This window comes from Physeter macrocephalus, chromosome 10 (assembly GCF_002837175.3).
Source record: "Physeter macrocephalus isolate SW-GA chromosome 10, ASM283717v5, whole genome shotgun sequence".
Lineage (NCBI taxonomy): Eukaryota > Metazoa > Chordata > Mammalia > Artiodactyla > Physeteridae > Physeter > Physeter macrocephalus.
In genome coordinates this window covers 18,957,309-18,976,950 of record NC_041223.1, presented here as the reverse complement: position 1 = coordinate 18,976,950, position 19,642 = coordinate 18,957,309, and the positions used below count along the sequence as shown (strand labels likewise).

At 35.3% G+C, this 19,642-nt stretch overlaps 1 protein-coding gene across 3 annotated transcripts in view; it reads left to right on the top strand.

Annotated features, from left to right (window-relative positions):
• ADGB (androglobin) overlaps nucleotides 1-19,642 on the top strand; it is a 181,448-nt gene that overhangs the window by 42,762 nt on the left and 119,044 nt on the right. For 2 of the 3 annotated variants that reach the window (XM_055087445.1, XM_055087447.1), the window contains 4 exons: nucleotides 1,446-1,538; nucleotides 4,705-4,776; nucleotides 7,068-7,277; nucleotides 17,991-18,130. In XM_055087445.1, coding sequence (XP_054943420.1) covers nucleotides 1,446-1,538; nucleotides 4,705-4,776; nucleotides 7,068-7,277; nucleotides 17,991-18,130 — 515 coding nt within the window. Of the gene's footprint in view, nucleotides 1-1,445; nucleotides 1,539-4,704; nucleotides 4,777-7,067; nucleotides 7,278-17,990; nucleotides 18,131-19,642 lie in introns of those variants that run through there. The other variant, XM_055087446.1, reaches the window with a different exon arrangement.

Below are 19,642 nucleotides of genomic sequence, written 5' to 3'. Positions count from 1 at the left end.
TTAACGCTCAGACAATGCCCTAAAATATAACCTATTTCTCAAGCCACACCAGCATTAGGGTAAACGTATAATTATGATGAAAATCACAAAACAGTATATTTTCCCCTGTGCCTATTAACTGAGGTGAAATTTAATTATGTTTCTTTTTCCCATACAGATAGTTTATGTTCCTTTAGCATTTTGTTTGTAATCCTAGAAATTGTCATGTTATTTCTTGTAAAGATCCCCCATCCCCTACCATTTTATGAGCTATGAGAATTTTTACATAGCAGCTACCTGAAGTCTCTCTGAGTTGCTAGACTGCTTGCATATGGATATAATTCTTTCTCCAGAACTCACTAATTGACCCATAGTTGGGGCTCAAAAATTAAAGAATTAATTGCATTCTTGAGCATTTATCCCAGAAAAATGGAAATTCACATTCACACAAAAACCAGTAACCTATACACAAATGTTCATAGCAGCTTTATTAGTAATAGCCTCAAACTGGAAACAGCCCAGATGGCCTTCGATGGGCAGGTGGTAAACAAACAAATATCCATAGTATGAAATATTACTCAGCAATAAACAACAAACTGTTGATACATGCAACAATTTGAATGGATTGAATCTCCAGGGAATTAGGCAGAGAGAGAAATAAAGCCAATCCAAAGGGTTATAGACTATATGGTGGGTTCCATTCATATAACATTACTGAAATGACAAAATTATAAATGTCAAGACTAGCGATTGCCAGGTGGTAGGGATTGAGCACAGACTGGGGAGTTGGAAGGTGAGTGCGGCTATAAAAGGGCATAAGAAGGATCCTTGTGCTGATGGAAATGTTCTGTATATCTTGGCTGTGTCAGTGTCAATATCCTGGTTGTGTTCTATAGTTTTGCAAGATGGTACCGCTGAAGAAATTGGGTAGAGAACATAGGAACTCTCTGTATTATTTCATGCAATGGCTTATGAATCATGATTATCTCAAAATAACAAGTTTAATTAAAACAATAAATGAAAGTCAGATCAAAGGTACAAATTTCATTTACATATCATCTTTTTTATGATTCTAACTGAAAAGTAAGTAAATCTTTTCAACCTTCTCTGCTCAGATTTAAAAAAAAACATTTTTAGTGGAAAATGTGGCCATATCTGGCCCATCCAAAATTGTTTCCCCACCGTACCTAATTCACATTCCCAAGCCACTCGTGCTTGTTTGGACTGCTTCCTCTGCAATCAAAATGCTACTCAGTAATCAAGGTTTCATTAATTAAATACAGTATTGTTAACTTCAATATTCTCCAAGTACTGTATGAGCTAGCTCTGAGAACAAATACACAAGTTACTTTAAAAATGCTTATTTATTGATCAGATCAATGCACGTATTCATTTTTATTAGGATACAGTTGTTTTTGTTTTAATAAAACTATATGGAGAAAATACTTAATATGTTTTTTATATAGCATTTTTTTGAAGACCCTGAAGGAAAGATTGAATTACCACCATCATTGAAAATTTATTCCTGGAAACGTCCACAGGATTTTTTAATTAATCAGGTAAGAGATATTTTTACTATTAAAATACGTATTAACTATGAGATATAATATCCTAGTTATGAAATTTCGCATTTTAAAAGCTGTTTAGGGTAATTTTTTCTTGGTCTTTAGTAAGAAAAAGTAATTACTTTTTGGACTTTAAATTAGAAATAAATATTTATCGATATAGTTTGTACTGGTTTCCAAGAGAATAATGAAATTTTGTTTAGGGCCTCAAGTTTCCTTCTTCTCTTCATGATGTCAAATTTTAACCTAATATGTTGCAAAAAGTTATTCCTTAATTTCTGACAGACTTTCTCCTTTCTGCTTCTTACATGGTGTAAAGGTCTGTTTACTCTAGTGCTAATAAGCATTTATTTTCCAGTCCAAGAGATCTGCACTTGAATCTCCCTATTCCAGAAATTCTTGAATCATTTTCCAAGCGCCATTTTCATTTCTGAACCCCATGTGAGTCACACTGACATGGACATCACCCAAGAAAACTTCATTTTAAATAGCACTTATGTACATTAAACTTTAGACCTACTGGTCTATCTTCCTAAGTAAAGCTATGTTAGTTTGAATACCTTTGGTATTTCCAAGGGTTTAATTATCACTAATGCCTTTTTTCCCTTCTTGAATCTCCCATTTTCATTTAATGCATAGAAAACCAATAGACTGAATTAGTTATTTAATGCTAGTCAAAAGGTTACAATGAAGCTGATTCTTCTGTAATCATGGAATTCACTGCATCTCTGTTTCTATGCCTAGTGATTTTATTCCTAAGAGTTTTAGCTTTTAGAAGCACTGTTACTAATGCAGAAAATATAATTTATCTGTCATGCTTTTCAATTATTGTTATTAGTTAAGAAAGTCAGAAATCCTAAATCCTAAATATTTATTAAAATGAGAAAATAAAAAGGTACATCTTTGTCCATCAGAGTATTTATTCAATGCCTATCTGTGAGACATTTTAAATAAAATCAATCAAATTTACCAAAACCATACCTTTAAATTACTTATAATGTTAGGTAACATTGAAATGAAGAATGCAAATTCTGTGATGTTAATATAATGCACTTAATATTTATGTATTATTAATAACACTCAGGTTCTACTAAGTATAAGTGCAGAGTTTATATTCCATGCAAATGAAGGATATGAATTCCATGAAGTGAGTGTTGTAAGTTTGAATAAGTAGGAAAGTTTTATACCTTCTTCTCTTTTAGCATACCTTAGTTCTGGAAGATACACTTATAGCAAAAATAAATTGATTCATTGTTGTTAATGACACTTCCACCTGTATTTATCGAAATGCTGCCATCCATCCTTCTGCTTACCTCCCCTCTCCCTCTGCACTGACTCCTTCTCTTGATCCATCATGCTGAAGTGTGAACCAGAACAGCCCAAACTGAAAGTCTAGCTAAGCAGGAAAGTTTTAGAATAGTGCTTGTCAAGTTTTAACGTATGAGACCACAGTGATAAATACATTTTACATTGAGAGTCATTAAATGTGGACATATATGAAGTTTAGACAAAAATATTACAAAACAATAATGACCTTTCTATATGAAATTTACTCTATTTTATTATAGTCCATATATATAAATATATATATATATTCCTGACACATCTTATAGATATATCTATGTGTGTGTATATATATATATGTATATAGTCCTGACCCATTAAATGATTTCATGAATCACTAAATAATTGCAACCCACAATTTAAAGAGCACTAGAAACATACCCCAGAACACTAAGTAAAATAAGAAATCAAAGGACATGATTTAAGTCAAAGAGAAGCTAACTTATTAAAAAACTTAAAAGCCTAAATTTAAGATATCAGAGTCAACATGGACCATTCCAACCAAGGGGGCTCACAAGCCCTAAGAGCAGAGTGAATAATCAGATTTGTTTATTTCTGAGAACCAGATATTGGTGGCCCAGGTCCTTCAATATTGATTATATTAAACAGATGTAAGATGTCTAAAACTTTGTCTTGCCCCAGGTATAGGTGTAGGGGATAAAGATGCTAAAATACCATTGCAGAGACCTCTGTCTTAATATTTGTTGTCTTTTAGAAACTGTCAGTCCCTCCTTTTCATTTGTCAGCAGGTGACTATTAAGTCTAACCCGTCAAACCTTAGATATCTAATACATATTTAATCTATAGTCAATTTTAATGCATTTGGTACATACTGAAATGTATAGGCATTTTAGAAGTGTTGCATCACAATCAGACAAACCAGAATAATATATATATATATAAACATAAAGATATATGAAATTTTATAAATTATATAAATTATATTTATAAATTATGAACATAAGAGTCAATTCAGGCCTTCAAGGTAGTTTTAGGTAAATTTTTCTCAGATATATAAAAATATTTTATTGAGTTTTCAAGATGCTAGTTATACAGATGATTGAGAGTAATTGATGGCATTAGTTTCTATAAAAATCTATTTTGCTAATCAAAGCAACTTTCATTTTATTTTGATATGTTAAATATATAAGGTTGATATTAATTGTAACTAATTTTAAAAACTGTTACAAGTCATGTTTTGGTCTAAATATAAAAGCTGGTTTAAATATAAAAGCAAACTTAGATATATACCAATTAATTAATGACCACCAAATTAACTTTAAAAGACATAACAATATTTAAAGTTGAGCAAGATTTTAAAAAGCTGTCTCAGCTAATATTTTTTTATCCAAGATGAAGACATTTTTCTAGCTACCAGATGTTAACTAAGCTTCAGGTTTAACTTGAGTGGTTAATTTAAATTTCAAATCAGGTTTTAAACTCTCAGTTTGTGAGTTTATGCATGCTAAATTTATCTGCATATGTTATATCTTACAACATTTTATTATATGTTAAAATACTGTATTTTATAGGTATTACATTATTAAATTAATGTCACCTATAGATCTAACAGGGTTATCTTACAGAATAATATGCTTATTTTTTATTTCTTCTAATTCCTCTGGTTGTGAGAAATGAAATCGAGTTTGGCCTGTTTACAGCACATGAAACTGTTTCATTAAGCTACATTTCCTTTACTTTTCCTAAATAGTAATCTCTCTCTCCCTATCTCTCTCTCTCTCTCTCTCTCTCTCTCTCTCTCTCTCTCTCTCTATATATATATATATATATATATATATATATATATATATTTCAGGCTCCAGTGGTTGTGAAAAACGAAATCCTGTTTGACTTGTTTTCAGCAAATGAGCATTTACTCTGCAGTGAGGTAAGTAGCGGAGTATCAAACTAAGAAAAGCCTGGCTGCAGAATGCCTTTGGGACCCGCCCTTAAACAATTCCCAGTCAGTCAATTTCAGTGCTGTCTTGCTCACCTTTAAGTTCCGGTATAACTGAATATTTCATAAGCCAGACACTCAAAGAGGAAGAGAAGGCTCTTTAATTGAGTAGAGAGAGAACAGGTGGGGGAGATGTTAATATTAGCACTGCTTATGCCCCTATTCGCCCGCCCATGGACCAGGGTAGCCCAGTACACACCATCTAGGCATTTCTCCTCCGGATCCATGTGCCTAGCAATTGACATAACGTTGTTGCCAGTCTGGCCCTACATCATGTCCAAGAGTAGGGTGTTCGGTGTTGTTTGACTTGCTAATGTGGAGAAATCAGGGGGTGCAGCTCAAATGCAACACCTCATTGAAACAAACCAGATTTTCAGTACAGCAGTCTTACAGCACGTGGGAACACACCTCCCACTCTCCACCCGGGGTTCTATCCATCAGAAGCCGACCTGTTCCACTCCCCTAAGGTAGTTACATCAGAAATGGGCTTTTTGATTATTTTCTCCTAAGGTCTAGTCAGAGGAGTGGGGCATAGTCATTATCCATTTAAACATTTTGTCTTTCTGATCTTTAATATCTTGACCAGTATTAAAATCAAAATATTTTTTCTTCAGCCAGGTTATACTGATTCGTATAAAATTATCTCTGAATTGTTTTATATTTTATAGTTTAGTCTAAAATATGCTTATTTTATGAATTCTACACCTACATAGACTTTAGCATATCATTTTTCAAGGGAAGTGTAAAATATTTATGTATTGAAATATAGTTGATTTACAATGTTGTCTTAATTTCTGCAGTACAGCAAAGTGATTCAGTTATATATATATATATATATTCTTTTTTATATTCTTTTCCATTATGGTTTAATCACAGAATATTGAATATAGTTCCCTGTGCTATACAGTAGGATGTTGTTGTTTATCCATTCTGTATATAATAGTTTGCATCTGCTAAGCCCAAAATCCTACCCCATCCTTCCCGCATCCCCCTCCCCCTTGGCAACCCCAAGTCTGTCCTCCATGTCTGTGAGCCTGTTTCTGTTTCACAGATAGGCTCGTTTGTGTCATATTTTAGATTCCACAAAGGAAGTATAAAATAATTCTGAAGTAAAATCTCCAGGTATACAGGAGGATATCTGATTTGTCTTTTTCAACTTAACCAAACTTTAAGAAATTTTCTGGATAACCAAATTAAGGAAAACATAAATCAATCACAGAATATTGAATATAGTTCCCTGTGCTATACAGTAGGATGTTGTTGTTTATCCATTCTGTATATAATAGTTTGCATCTGCTAAGCCCAAAATCCTACCCCATCCTTCCCGCATCCCCCTCCCCCTTGGCAACCCCAAGTCTGTCCTCCATGTCTGTGAGCCTGTTTCTGTTTCACAGATAGGCTCGTTTGTGTCATATTTTAGATTCCACAAAGGAAGTATAAAATAATTCTGTAGTAAAATCTCCAGGTATACAGGAGGATATCTGATTTGTCTTTTTCAACTTAACCAAACTTTAAGAAATTTTCTGGATAACCAAATTAAGGAAAACATAAATCTTATGATGTTAGTCTCAAGTATTTAATCTCCTTACAAACCAGGCAGTAAAACATACTCTGAAGTTCAACTCTCCACTGTGCCTTGCTGCCTGTTGAAAACCCTGCAGTTGGGAGTTTTACTTGGAGCACTTCTGCACCTGCAGATCAACACATGAATATGAGACTTAGAGTTAAGTGTGTGTGTAATTTTAATTCTTTCCCATGTCTTGTTGCTTGTCTAATTGGTTTTATAGACTTAAAGGGATCATTTCCTTCTCAAGCTGCTCAACATTTACAGAAGAGTAGCTCAATCCTTTATATAATGTTAATTCCAAAATAAGATCATCATTGCTCTCAGAAACATTCAGTCTCCCTGTCTCCTCCCAGCTTTTCTGTCACACACATGCACACAACTAATATGGAGGTCAATGTCAAATCACTGACAGTTTACTCTGGAAGACAGCTCTTAGCTAAGACTTTTTAGCTTGTATTGTGACTATATTTTTTGAAAACAAAAGCAAGATCTATGACCATTCTGTAGGTCAGAAATCAAAATGTGGGATATACTACATGTAGAATCTAACATTACCACTGGAAGTAGATTTTCAACTGTTCTCCCCACCCCCTTTCAAATTACAGTGCCAACAACTGAAAAATAACTAATGAACACTACTGGTTTTTATCTCTAGCTGATGAGATGGATTATCAGCGAAATCTACGCCATGTGGAAGATATTCAATGGGGGTGCTTTGAACAATTATTTTAAAGGGACTGCAGGGGAACCTCCTCTTCTGGTCTGGAAGCCCTGGGAACACATTTACTCTCTGTGCAAGGCTGTGAAGGGTCACATTCCCTTGTTCAATAGCTATGGAAAGTATGTTGTGAAACTTTACTGGATGGTAAGTTTGTGTTCACATGCATTAAAAATTTGTGTGTCTCTCATATTGAAATGTAGTTTTCGTACATGCCGATAATGAAGCTAGAAGATGAGGCAGTTTATGAAGGCTATCAGCTGAGTACCTACTGGGGGGATGTCCTGCCTATGTAATTTGAGACTAAAAACAACACAGTTGTATCCCCTGTGATGCCAGTCCCCTGTGCTTTTTAAACTGATGCTGCGAGAACCGTGGAGGGGTGGCCCTCTGCTGCCTCACCCCTCCCAGGTAGGCGGGCTGGGTAAGCAGGTGAACGCACAGGGCTCTCCCGTCTTTGATGTGGTATCAGGGTCATGGACAGGAGAGACAGCTCGAGCTTGAGCGTGGTCCAGTCCTCTCTTGGTATATGCTACTGACAGGCCTGATCCGATCCATTTTTTGTCCTGAACTTGAGATGTGTTTTAGTGTTAGCAAATCTCACTCTGACACAGGAAGTATTTTACCTCTGCCTGAAAAGAAGCAAATGGGATAGTAAGAAGCACAAATAGAAAATTCAAAACCTCTTAGTTAATACGGCAAAGTAGACTCACACCACATTTAGCAATGCTAGGTTACATTAAACACCTTTGGGTTCTTAATGGTGGAATGAATGCTCTTTTCTAAAGGCCCAGAGTCACAGGCAGGCCCAGCGACATGATTTGCAGAGGCTCTTTCTCAAAAATTGTTAAGAATTTCAAGACAGTGATATCAGCACTTTAAACAATGCGTGAGGTCCTTCTGAGTGTGGGCCTCCATGTGACTGCACAGGTCACATACCCATGAAGTTGGTCCTGGTCACGGAGAAAGAATCTTTTTGAACATTTGAGGGCATGAGGAAAGGGGATCTTTCCATTCTGTATTTTTAAGAACATGACTTTTTCCTTAATGAGCCGGAGCCATCTGTCTTCCTGGGATGGGGAGTGTTGAAAGGCCAACGCTTAGGAATTAATAGGATCACCACAGTGGGAAGGTAGAGAAGGTAATCTTAGCCTCTGATACCCAAAATAGGAGTTTTGTTGTTTTTGATAGTCACAGAAGGACCTTGAAAGTCAAAACGTTGTTAGGAGAGAACATAACTTCCTAAATTCCTTAATCTTCTCTGTTTACCAGTCAGGAGGCAGGTTTGGCCGAGTAGACTTTAGAGTATTAAGTGTGTACGGAGGAGCGAGAGGGAGGATATGGCATTAAGAGCGTGGGTACACAGAGGACAGTGTAAGGTTGTAGAAGGAAAGTAAATGCGGGAGGAGTGACGAGGTCAGATGCCTGGGTGTTTGGCTCCACTTCTGCACATTTGCCTAAACTTGAGGTGGGACGAAGTTCAAAATTATTAAGACTTTTAAAACAGCATAAGCAGAACATTAAACCAACCCTGTTAGTTTCTCCCCCATCACCGTCCTCTCTCTCTGCTTCCTGACATCCTTCCTTCTTTTCCAATTTCCTCCTGGGTAGGGGTCGACGTTTATAAACACTATATTCCATTTTGCAAAGAATATGTGATTTATTTCTCTTTAACTGTACTGCTTCCTCAGAAACCCAAACCTACTTAGATTCAGAATTTTTTTTTCATGTATTTAGTCCAATTTGGAAAGGTCAGTCTGCTGCCGTCATTTAACCTGTGATAGTGTAGTCCTTGAGCGAAGAGGTCTGGGAGTCAGAAAGACTGAACCTCACGTCCAGTGGCTTCTTCTGGTTCCTCTTTGGTCTCATCTGAGGAATGGCCTGTGAGGGATGCTGCTAGACTGCTGAGCACTGAGTGATTCAACTGATTCCGTATGAATTATTTTGCAGGCCACTTGCTGGCACTCATCACTGAAGTGCATGGTCGTATTCATGCTCACTGAGACTTGACAGAAAGCTTTGCTGGCCCTCAGCATTTCCAGATCCACTCGTAGGGCCGCATGGGCCTCTCAGGGTTCCTTGCACACAAAGGCAAAGGGACCGCCTCCCTCAAGAGAACAGGCATGTAATATATCATGGTACAAATACAGGTGACAATGAAATGTGGTAATTACGTAAAAGAACGTAGCAAAGGTCCTGACAAATAGTAGACTCTCAGCACTATTAGTTTCCTTCCCACTTTTCCTGTGTTCTTTCCTTCCTTCTCTCTTTCCCCACTGCTGCCTCCAGTTGCGGAAGCCAAAGAGATGGTTCGTTCCTCGTCCTGCCCCTTGGTAGAGCCAGGGGAAAAGCACATGATCGGCTTCCCAGATGCTCTCTTGCCCAACAGTGGTTCTTGAGTCAGGATGCAAAAATAGAGGAGATGCACAGTGATCATAGGCAACGCTCTGCCTGATTCTCCTGAAATACGACCTTGCTGTGGTTCCTTTGCCCAAACTTGCTTAGTTCTTCTGGTATCCCATCAAACCTGTACATCCCTTATATACTTCTTAAATTGCCTGTATCTTGTCTACTTATAAAACAGGTTATTTAAAGTTTTGTTATGGAATTGTAAGTGTTCTTTTATATGTTGTAGGTAATAATATATGTGAATGTAAAGGAAGCACTTTTTTTTGGCCACACTGCACGGCATGTGGGATCTTAGTTCCCTGAGCAGGGATCAAACCCGTGTCCCCTGCATTGAAAGGCGGATTCTTTACCACTGGACCACCAGGGAAGTCCTAGAAGCACTTTTTAAATATGTCTTTTAGCTATGTGTCTTCCACCCAACTGAGACTTGTAATTTTTATTTAGTCAATTATGTCATTGTTTTTCTTTACAGAGTCTAGGAATTTGTATCATTTAAAGTAAGATACTGTTTCAAGAAAACAAAAAATATTTCCCCTTAGTTTTATTTTAATGTCTGGATCTTTTTAATGTCTGGATCTTTTGTTTTATCTACTGTGAGAAATGAAGAACTGGTTTATTTTTTATTCCAAAACCTCAGCCAGTTGCCCCAGCATTACGTACTGAATCTTCTACCTGTTACCCACTGATTTTTAAAACCACTTTTATCATACACTAATTTCCAATTTGACTGTGTTTGGTTTTGGATTCTATTTTCTTTCACTACCTTCCTTATCCTATTCAGATACCATATTGCTTTAATTATTATGAATTTATAGTTTGTTTTGGTTTTTTAGAATAAAATCTACCTAATACTCTTATTTCAATGTTTTCTTGGTATATATGTTTTTTGAGTAAACATTTTTTTCTAGTATTTATCTTTGAACACATATTTATAATTATTTATCCCTTATTCTATATATAAAAGGGTTAGTCCTCATCACTGTTTTTTTTTTTAATACAGTTTCCTCTCTCTGGAGTATTTTATTTTGATTCATCGTTCATTCAGATGGAGTATGCATTCCAAAGTTTTATTCACTTAGAATATAGATGTGATTTATTTGGGGTAACTTAATATTGAGGTCTATTTTCCTTTATGTATGATTGTTACGTGAATGATCATTTGGTTACATATGGAATACATAGATAATAACCTTTCTGCTTTAGAATGCCCGAGTATCTCCTGGGTTTAGTGTTTCAGACACTCATTTTGAGCCTTTACTCTCCACCCTATCTGAAACCCTGACACTCTCTCCCCTGTCTCTGCTTCATTTTTCTCCATAGCACTGAGTATGAAGCATCTAGCATCCCATCCGCTAAGTGTATTCATTAGTATATGGAAATATATATAAGAAGCTATTACCTTATAGATGTTTTCTTTTTCCAGGTCTTTTGTTCAAATATATATTTCTTATTTTCACAGTTGGTCCAATCTACAGTTCTTTTTGTAAAGTAAATACACAAGCCAAATTACAACACTTTCCTGCTGGTCCTCCGCTCCTTTGGTCCATTCTTTAAAATTGGGACTGTAGTCCTGGAAGGCTATAGAAGAATACTGATAGCAATGATAATAAATAGATAGACAGATGCAATTTTTAAAATTGCAACAAGGACTTTGCTGTTTCAGAGGCTGTGTTCATGTGATAGATATGGCTACCTGGTTTTCTGGCTGGTAGAAATCTGTTCTCTCTGGGCTAGGAGCAGACATTTCTACCTCTCTCTCCCTAATTCCCAGATGGTAGGGCTGAGTCAACACCTCTTTGCGGATGAGGTGTAATAAAGTATTAGAGTAAATTATTTCTGACAAGATAAAGTATATTGCTACTTTCTTTTCTTGTCCCTTTCCAGACATGCACAATTTAATTTTTGATTTTTTTTCTCTTCCAATTCTAATTCACTATTTACATGTATATCCTTTGGTTTTCACTGCAGATATTTAAGAAAGGTGTTCGTAAGAATATTCTTTGTTACCCTCTACTGCTTGATTCAGGATGATGTACTGGAGATACATCCTCTACCCTACATCTATTTTCCTTCCACTGTCCCATCTTGTACACCTTAAGGCATACACCTCACTGTTTGTTTTCTTCCACTTATTGATACTTTCTCATTTGTTTCTTATTGGACATTGATTTTTCCTTCTCTTCCTTATTACATATACTCTCCTCCCCCTTTCATGTTGTCTCTTGAAGCAATCACCTTAGTCATTTCTTCAAAGTAAACCAACCAATGAGAGCCTCTAGGCATGACATTTAAAGTTCAGATTTTTACACCAGCATATTGTTTCTTCTGTAAATGTTTTTCCATTTTTTCCAGTTTGGATTGTAAGTAAATAGCCTCAAGGTTCTTTGACATCAATCAAAAATTTATTGGATAGCATAAAAAACAGTATTATAAAACAGAGAAGTTTTCTCTCTTCTTTCACCTGGCAGTGATAACACTGCTACCGGGCCACATGTGGTCTCCTCAGGTGCTTTTCAATGTCAGCATTCCTTGGGCTCCTTGAAAGAAGCAATTAAGTTATTGCTCTCCACTTCAGACATGTATTGCTCTTGGCAGCCTTTCTCTGAGTGCTTTCATTTATCTCTGAATAAACAGAGAAACTCACACCTTGAGACCAATACTTTTCCCCTGTTGCCATCTGTCTATCCATATAAAAAACATATTATCTTTTATTTCTGATTAACCTTTGTTAATTAACTTATTAAGTGCTTAACTCTTTAAGCACTATATTATCGTAGAATTCAGAGTTTCTCAAACTGTGGGGTGCAGAACACACCAGCATCAACATCACCTATCATGTTTCCCATACCTCCCACCCCACCGTCTCTGGGCAGAGCCTGCAGTCAGCATTTGAAACAAACTCTCTCCCACCCAGTGACATTTTGTTCTTTAAACAGTGTTTTCAAGGTATATGCCATGACAAATTATTTTTCCATCATTCAATTACATTTTTCCAAAATGGAAATGTTTTTGTTCTCAGTTCATTATTATTAACATTATATATGCTTTTATTTTAAAAATTCAAACATTATTAAAATGTTTAAATTAGCCAATGGAAGTTCCCTATGACTCTACCTACCCAGACAATCATAGTAAGTGATTTCTGTATATCCTCCTAAACTTTTTCTTACAAATATATGTAAACCTACTATACATAATCTATACCGACAGTAAGATCATACAGTACTCATCATTCTGTATATTTTTTCCTAACCATGGAAAAAATGCTAATTTTTTTATGCTAATATTTATTGATCTACCTTGCACTCCATTGTTAAAAGATGACAATAACTATAGTTGGCCTTTGAATAACATAGGTTTGAACTCCCCAGGTCGACTTATAAGTGTATTTTTCTCAATAAATACAGCACTATAGTTATGATCTGCCCTTGGTTGAATCCTCAGATAAGGAGGGTCAACTATGGGACCTGAGTATCCCCAGATTTTGGTATATGTGGCTGATTCTGGAACCAGTCCCCCACAGATACCAAGAGATGACTCAATACGTATTTTGCTAATTTCATATTGACAGACATTTAGGTTATGACCAGTGTTTTACCAATACAAACAATGCTCTAAAATAGCGTCTTCGGGTATATATTTTTTCCCATTTGTGTGACTTTTCTCAGCTTTCTACATGTGTAATTTCTCTGTCAAAATATATGCAAATTCTTAATTTTGATAAGTATATCCAAGTTACTCTTGTATTTTAATTTGTGTGTAATTTATATTTGATACAATTGGGTCTTGTCCGCAATTTTGTCTACTCTGTTACTTCTGTTACATTTTACATATTTCCTTTTTCTGTCCTCTTATTCATTTCCTGAACATTCTGTAGGATTCCATTTTGTTTATCTCTGGTGTTTTATTTTTTTTAACTATATTTATTTACAATATTGTATTAGTTTCAGGTGTATAGCAAAGTGATTCAGTTATATATGTATATATATATATTTTTCAGATTCTTTTCCATTATAGGTATTGAAGATGTTGAATATAGTTCCCTGTGCTATACAGTAAATCATTGTTTTTTATCTATTTTATATATAGTAGTGTGTATCTGTTAATCTCATCCTCCTAATTTATCCCTCCCCCTGTTCCTCTTTGTTAACCATAAATTTGTTTTCTATGTCTGTATGTTTCTGTTTTGTAAATAGATTCATTTGTATTATTTTTTAGATTCCACATATAAGTGATCTCATATAATATTGGTCTTTCTCTGTCTGACTTACTTCATTTAGTATGATAATCTCTAGGTCTATCCATGTTGCTGCAAGTGGCATTATTTCATTTTTTTATGGCTGATTAATATTCCATTGTATATATGTACCACATCTTCTTTATATATTCATCTGTTGATGGACATTTAGGTTGCTTCCCTGTCTTGGCTATTGTAAATAATGCTGCTATGAACATTGGAGTGCATGTATTATATCTTTTAGAATTAGTATCCCTAGTGTTTTTGAGTATATCTCTTTGTATAAATTTTTTTGTAGTGGTGGCTCTAGGGATTAAAATATACATGCATAGCTTATCAGAGTCCGCTAATATCAACATTTTACCACTTAAATTGGAATATAACTACCACCTTTTAGGCCCCTTTACACCCCTCCCTCTTTAGTATCATTGTCTTAAATGTTTCTTGAACATATATTGAGACCCTCAGGAAAAATTTAGCTTTTAAATGTCAAAAATAATTTTAAAAGCTCAAGAGGAAGCTAATACTCTGTCATTTAGCAATGTGCTTACCCTTTCCTTTGCTCTTTCTTCATTCCTAATGTTCCGTTTTCTTTTTTCTTTTTTTGCCTTTGAAGAATTTCCTTTTGCCACTCTTTTTGAGCCAGTCTCCTGGTGACAAATTATTTTATCTTTCCTTTACCTAAAAATGTTTTTGTTTCACTTTTATTCCTAAAGAATATTTTCAGTCGGTACAGAATTCAGGGTTGACAGTTTATTTCTTTCAGCATCGTGTGCTACTTTCTTCTGGCCTCTGTGGTTTCTGGGGAGCAATCTGCTGTTCTTCTATAGGTAATGTGTCTTTTCTCATTGGCTGCTTTCAGGCTTTTTTCTTTGTCTTGTTTTTTAGGATTTTGAATTTAACATGTGTAGATTTCTGGGTGTAGATTTCTTTGGAATTATACTGTTTTGGGTATTCTGAGCTCCATAAATCTGTAAGATTATATTTTATGATAAATTTGGGAAGTTTTCAGCCTTTATGCCTTCAAACCTACTTCAGCCCTACATTCTTTGTCCCTCTTTTTTATTGGACTCCAATGACATGAATGTTATATATATTTGCATTGTCTTACAGGCCCCTGAGGCTCATATTATTTTTTCAATCTATATCTCCCTTATTGCTCATAATTTCTATTGATATAACTTGCAGTTCACTAATTTCTGTCATTTGCATTCTGCTATTAAGGGGTTTGTTTGCTTATTGTTTAATTTTAAATTCAAAATTACTATTTTTTCCTCTTTCATATTTTCTATTTCTTTGCTGAGATTTTCTATTTTTCATTTGTTTCAAGAGTGTTCATAATTACTTGTTGGAGCATTTTTATAACGGCATATTTACAGTTCCTACCTAAAAATTACAGCCTCTCTGTTATCTTGATTTTGTGGTCTGTAGATTGTATTTTCTCATTGAAATTGAGATGTTCCTGGGTTTTGGTATGATGAGAAATTTTGGACAGTTTCCTGGACATTGTTTGTGTTATGTCTTATGACTGTGGTTTCTAATTAAAATTTCTCTTTTAGCAAGTAGTCAGCCTGTTTAGATTTGGAATGCACACCCTGGATCACTTTTATGGGCTTTGTTTCAAATCTCAATTTAGTTTGTAACACCTGTATAGTGCTATTCTGTTACCCAGAGGATAAGACTCCATCCCACAATCTCCTTATCACCACCTGAGGAGGGGGAGGTGTGCTTCATTACTGCATGGGTAGGGTGTGGAAATAAGAGTTCCTCCAATAGGTTCTACCAGGCCAGGCACCTCCTCTTTACTGCAGGAGGAGGATGGAAGTCAGTTCTTCCCATTGACTCTTCTGGGGAGAGAAACTGCTTTGTTTACTTCAGAGCAAGTGCAGAAGTCAGAGCTCTACCCTGAGTGGGAAGGCACCACCTATTACTGCAGTAGAAGTAGGGAAGCGAAGTCAGAATTCCATAGCGTTCATATAATTATGACCATTCAGGTTTTTGCTGAAATCTCTGTCCACTGATTACTCTTTTCTTGATCTTTTGTAATTGTGATTTGAACTATTATTTATAAAACAAATTTTTTATTTTCCTTTCAGGGTGGTCATAGGAGGAAGAGGGTATAAATATATGTAACAATTTAGTTATTGTGACCTGGAATTGAAGTATGGAAAATAATAAAATTTGAACATGACTGTATTCTAAAGTAACTTTTATTAATCTATGTTTATCTTAACAAAAAGGTATCTTTCTTTACAAGCATTCTATAATTAAACATTTTGATGGTCTTTTAAAATTATGTGGCACTAACACAGTAAACTCAGTAAAAATGTCCAATATACATAATTTACATGCAGTGACAAAAAAAATACCAAATGCAATAATAATTCAATGCCCTATGATGAGGTTTCAAAAATTATTTGTGTTTATATATACATAACATTTCATTTACTCATAAACTTAAAGGTGGCAACTAACCAATGTATTAATATCAGTGAAAATTATTATAACCTTAGTCAAATTATGTTTTAGATATGTAATGTTGAACACTCATCCTTGTGTATTTTTATGTAACAGCTTTATTGAGATACAATCCACGTACCATACAATTCACCCATGTAAAGTATACAGTTCAACAGTGTTTAGCAATCAAAGCATTCTGTATTGAAATATGTCATCACTGATCAGCTGGAAGCAGGTGATACTTGTTAAACTGGTATAACAAAGTTCTTATGGCTACTTAAAACTTTTCCTTTGTGGGAATCCAGATAGCCCCTTTGAAATTTTTTTTCTGAAAATCAAAGTGTAAGAAGGGAACTACTATTGCTATTTTTTACTGTGGTAAAATATACATAACATAACATTTAGCATTTTAAGCATTATAAATGTACAATTTAGAGACAGTATGCATTTTTACAATGCTGTGCAATCATCACCACTATTTATTTCCACATTTTCATCATCCCAAATAGAAATTCTGCATCCATTAAACAATATTTTCCCATTCCCCTCTCCTCCAGGCCCTGGTGGCCTCTGTTATACTTTTTGTCTCTATAAATTAGATTTTTCCTGGTACTTCATGTAAGAGGAATCATACAATATTTGTCTTTTTGTATCTGGCTTATTTCACTGTGTATTCTTTTGGATCGTTTCACTTAAAATTAGAAGAGAGAGTAGCTAAACACCTGTGACTTTAAACCTGTCTTGCCCTACATCATCCATAAGGAAATAAAGAAAAAGTCATATAACCATTAAATAAGGCAGTATGAGTTCAGTTACAGGTGTCATAAAAAGAAAGCATTTTTCACCCTATTGTTCCTATCTACCTAGGAAAATTATACTGTTCCTTGAATCTTGAGTTCAAATGTCACCTTCTTGTGAGGACATCCCCCAAGCAAAATTAGTCACACTTTCCTTACTGGTCCTAGAGCATTTTAAACATATTACATTTTATATTTGCCTATATGCCTTCCCTCACTAGTCTGTAAGCAATTCAGTGGTATAGATATAAGCCATGTGTTACAGATCTTTGGGTTCACAATGCTTGCATCACTGCTGAAATATTTCTTGGGGGAAGAAATGAATTCAAACTAAAATTTCACATGTAAAACCAAAGTTTAAAAAACTATTTGAGTTCATAATCATTAATTTTATCATTTACCTCAAGCTTTTAATTATGAAATAATATGTATACAGGTAAGTATATAATTATTTTATTAAATAAAGTATTACTTAGCTTTATGTTAAAAAATAGATCTTTAAACAGGAATAGGAGTAATACGGTAATTGGAAGCATAAGATCACTGAGGATATAATAAAAAATAATTACTAAAGTTACATTTGCAGAATTTGCATTATGACTGTATTAAGTTATTTAATCATGTCCAAACTTTCCATGATTGTGTGGTATTTTGGTTTTGCTATTTGAAGCACTTCAATTTACTGCATTATGTAGGATGGGGCACCCTAGAATGTGCTAAAAGACCTCATAAATAATCATACTATTGATATAGATATAGGCATGCTATAATTACATTAAATAAAATAATAAGCTAAAACGCTCAGAGTAGTCGTAAATACCAGTATGTCAGTCATTAGATATAAGACGCTAAAATAAAATTATAAAACAGTAAATAATAATGTCAGCAGTGTACAATAATGTATGAGAAAAAATAATGTTAATCACTGATAATATATTCCTTTCTTCTCATCTTTAGGGTTGCTGGAGAAAGATAACTATTGATGACTTTCTGCCTTTTGATGAAGAAAACAATCTATTGCTTCCAGCTACAACCTACAAATTTGAACTTTGGCCAATGCTTTTGTCTAAAGCTATCATTAAGCTGGCAAATGTGGAGTAAGTAGAATAAAAAATTATCGCTCACTTGTATAAAAACAAAAAGGCAAACAACAGCAACGACAACTATACATCGGCATTGCATAGCTTTATTTTTCAAAAACTCAATTTTAAGAAGGCTTTTCTCCAAACAATGTAAACTTTCTAATATAAAAATAAATATACCAAAGCCACTGATTTGAAATATTGCATTAGTCCATAATAAGACAAAATTCCTCCAAGAAAAATATTAAAAACTTATTCTACATCCAGTGTTTCCTTATAATGAATGGAAAGTCAGTCATGGAAAATTAATCTTCAGCTTAATGAGAGAAAGAAGTTGTTTTGTAGGAGAAAATATTGGTTCATCTAAATACTGAAAAATGTATACTGGAATCCAGTTAAAGTTTTAGGCTCTGTATACGCAGCAATCATTTACTAATCTTTTTTTTTTTTTTTTTTTTTGTGGTATGCGGGCCTCCCTCTATTGTGGCCTCTCCCGTTGCGGAGCACAGGCTCCGGACGCGCAGGCTCAGCGGCCATGGCTCACGGACCCAGCCGCTCCGCGGCATGTGGGATCCTCCCGGACCGGGGCGCAAACCCGGTTCCCCTTTATGGGCAGGCGGACGCGCAACCACTGCGCCACCAGGGAAGCCCTCATTTACTAATCTTGAAAGCCTGAACTTTTCTGAAGGGTGTCAGTGTGCTCCTTGGTAACACTGTTCCTTTTTATACATTCAGGATGAAAACTACTCATGTTTCCTTCAATATTTTTGTGAAATCTGCTTGTGTCTTATATTCCTGCATGACTTGTGAACCAACATGTATGGGACATGTCTGCTATGTTTATTCTCTTAGCTTCCACTTGCAGAGACCTGCGGTCCTTCCGTTCCGGTCTGAATGATGCAGAAAAGCTTTGATGCCTGACTTGCAAATGAATGGCAGCTGTGTGTCTCTGCTCAGTGGGAGAATTCTCACACACAGTGCACCAGCTTGAATTTGACACCCTTCCCCCTCCTGCAGTGTGTCACAGCCGCTCCTTTAAGAGGCCACTCCAGCCATTTGCTCAAAGCTCAGCCCCCTCCCCTTCTATTCTAACACATAGCACTGTCAGTCAGCAGCCTGGTCTGATTTTTTGTGGACTTTCACGTGGCTCAGCTTCCTTTTTCTCTCCCAAAGCCACACAACGAAAACAACCCCTCCTACCCCCATCCTTTTCATCTCTCTTTTCTCTTACCAACCCTCAACTTTCTATTGGAAATTTGTTTTACCCAGCTTGCAACCCTTAATTTCAATCATTTTTAAAAGCTCAGCTCAGATCATGTTAGGTAGCTGAATACTACCAAGTATTCAAAATGGTGACAACTATGTTTGTTTATTTTTGAAAGAAAATAATGTTCCTAATTCTCAGACCTAACTTGAAGTTCTGAGAATTAGAGCCCCAAGGCCAGTGAAGCAGTAAATGCGTGACCTGGATAATTGGAGTAGCATTTTATCTTTCTTAAAGCTACAGTTCAGTAGAATTTTGTAGCA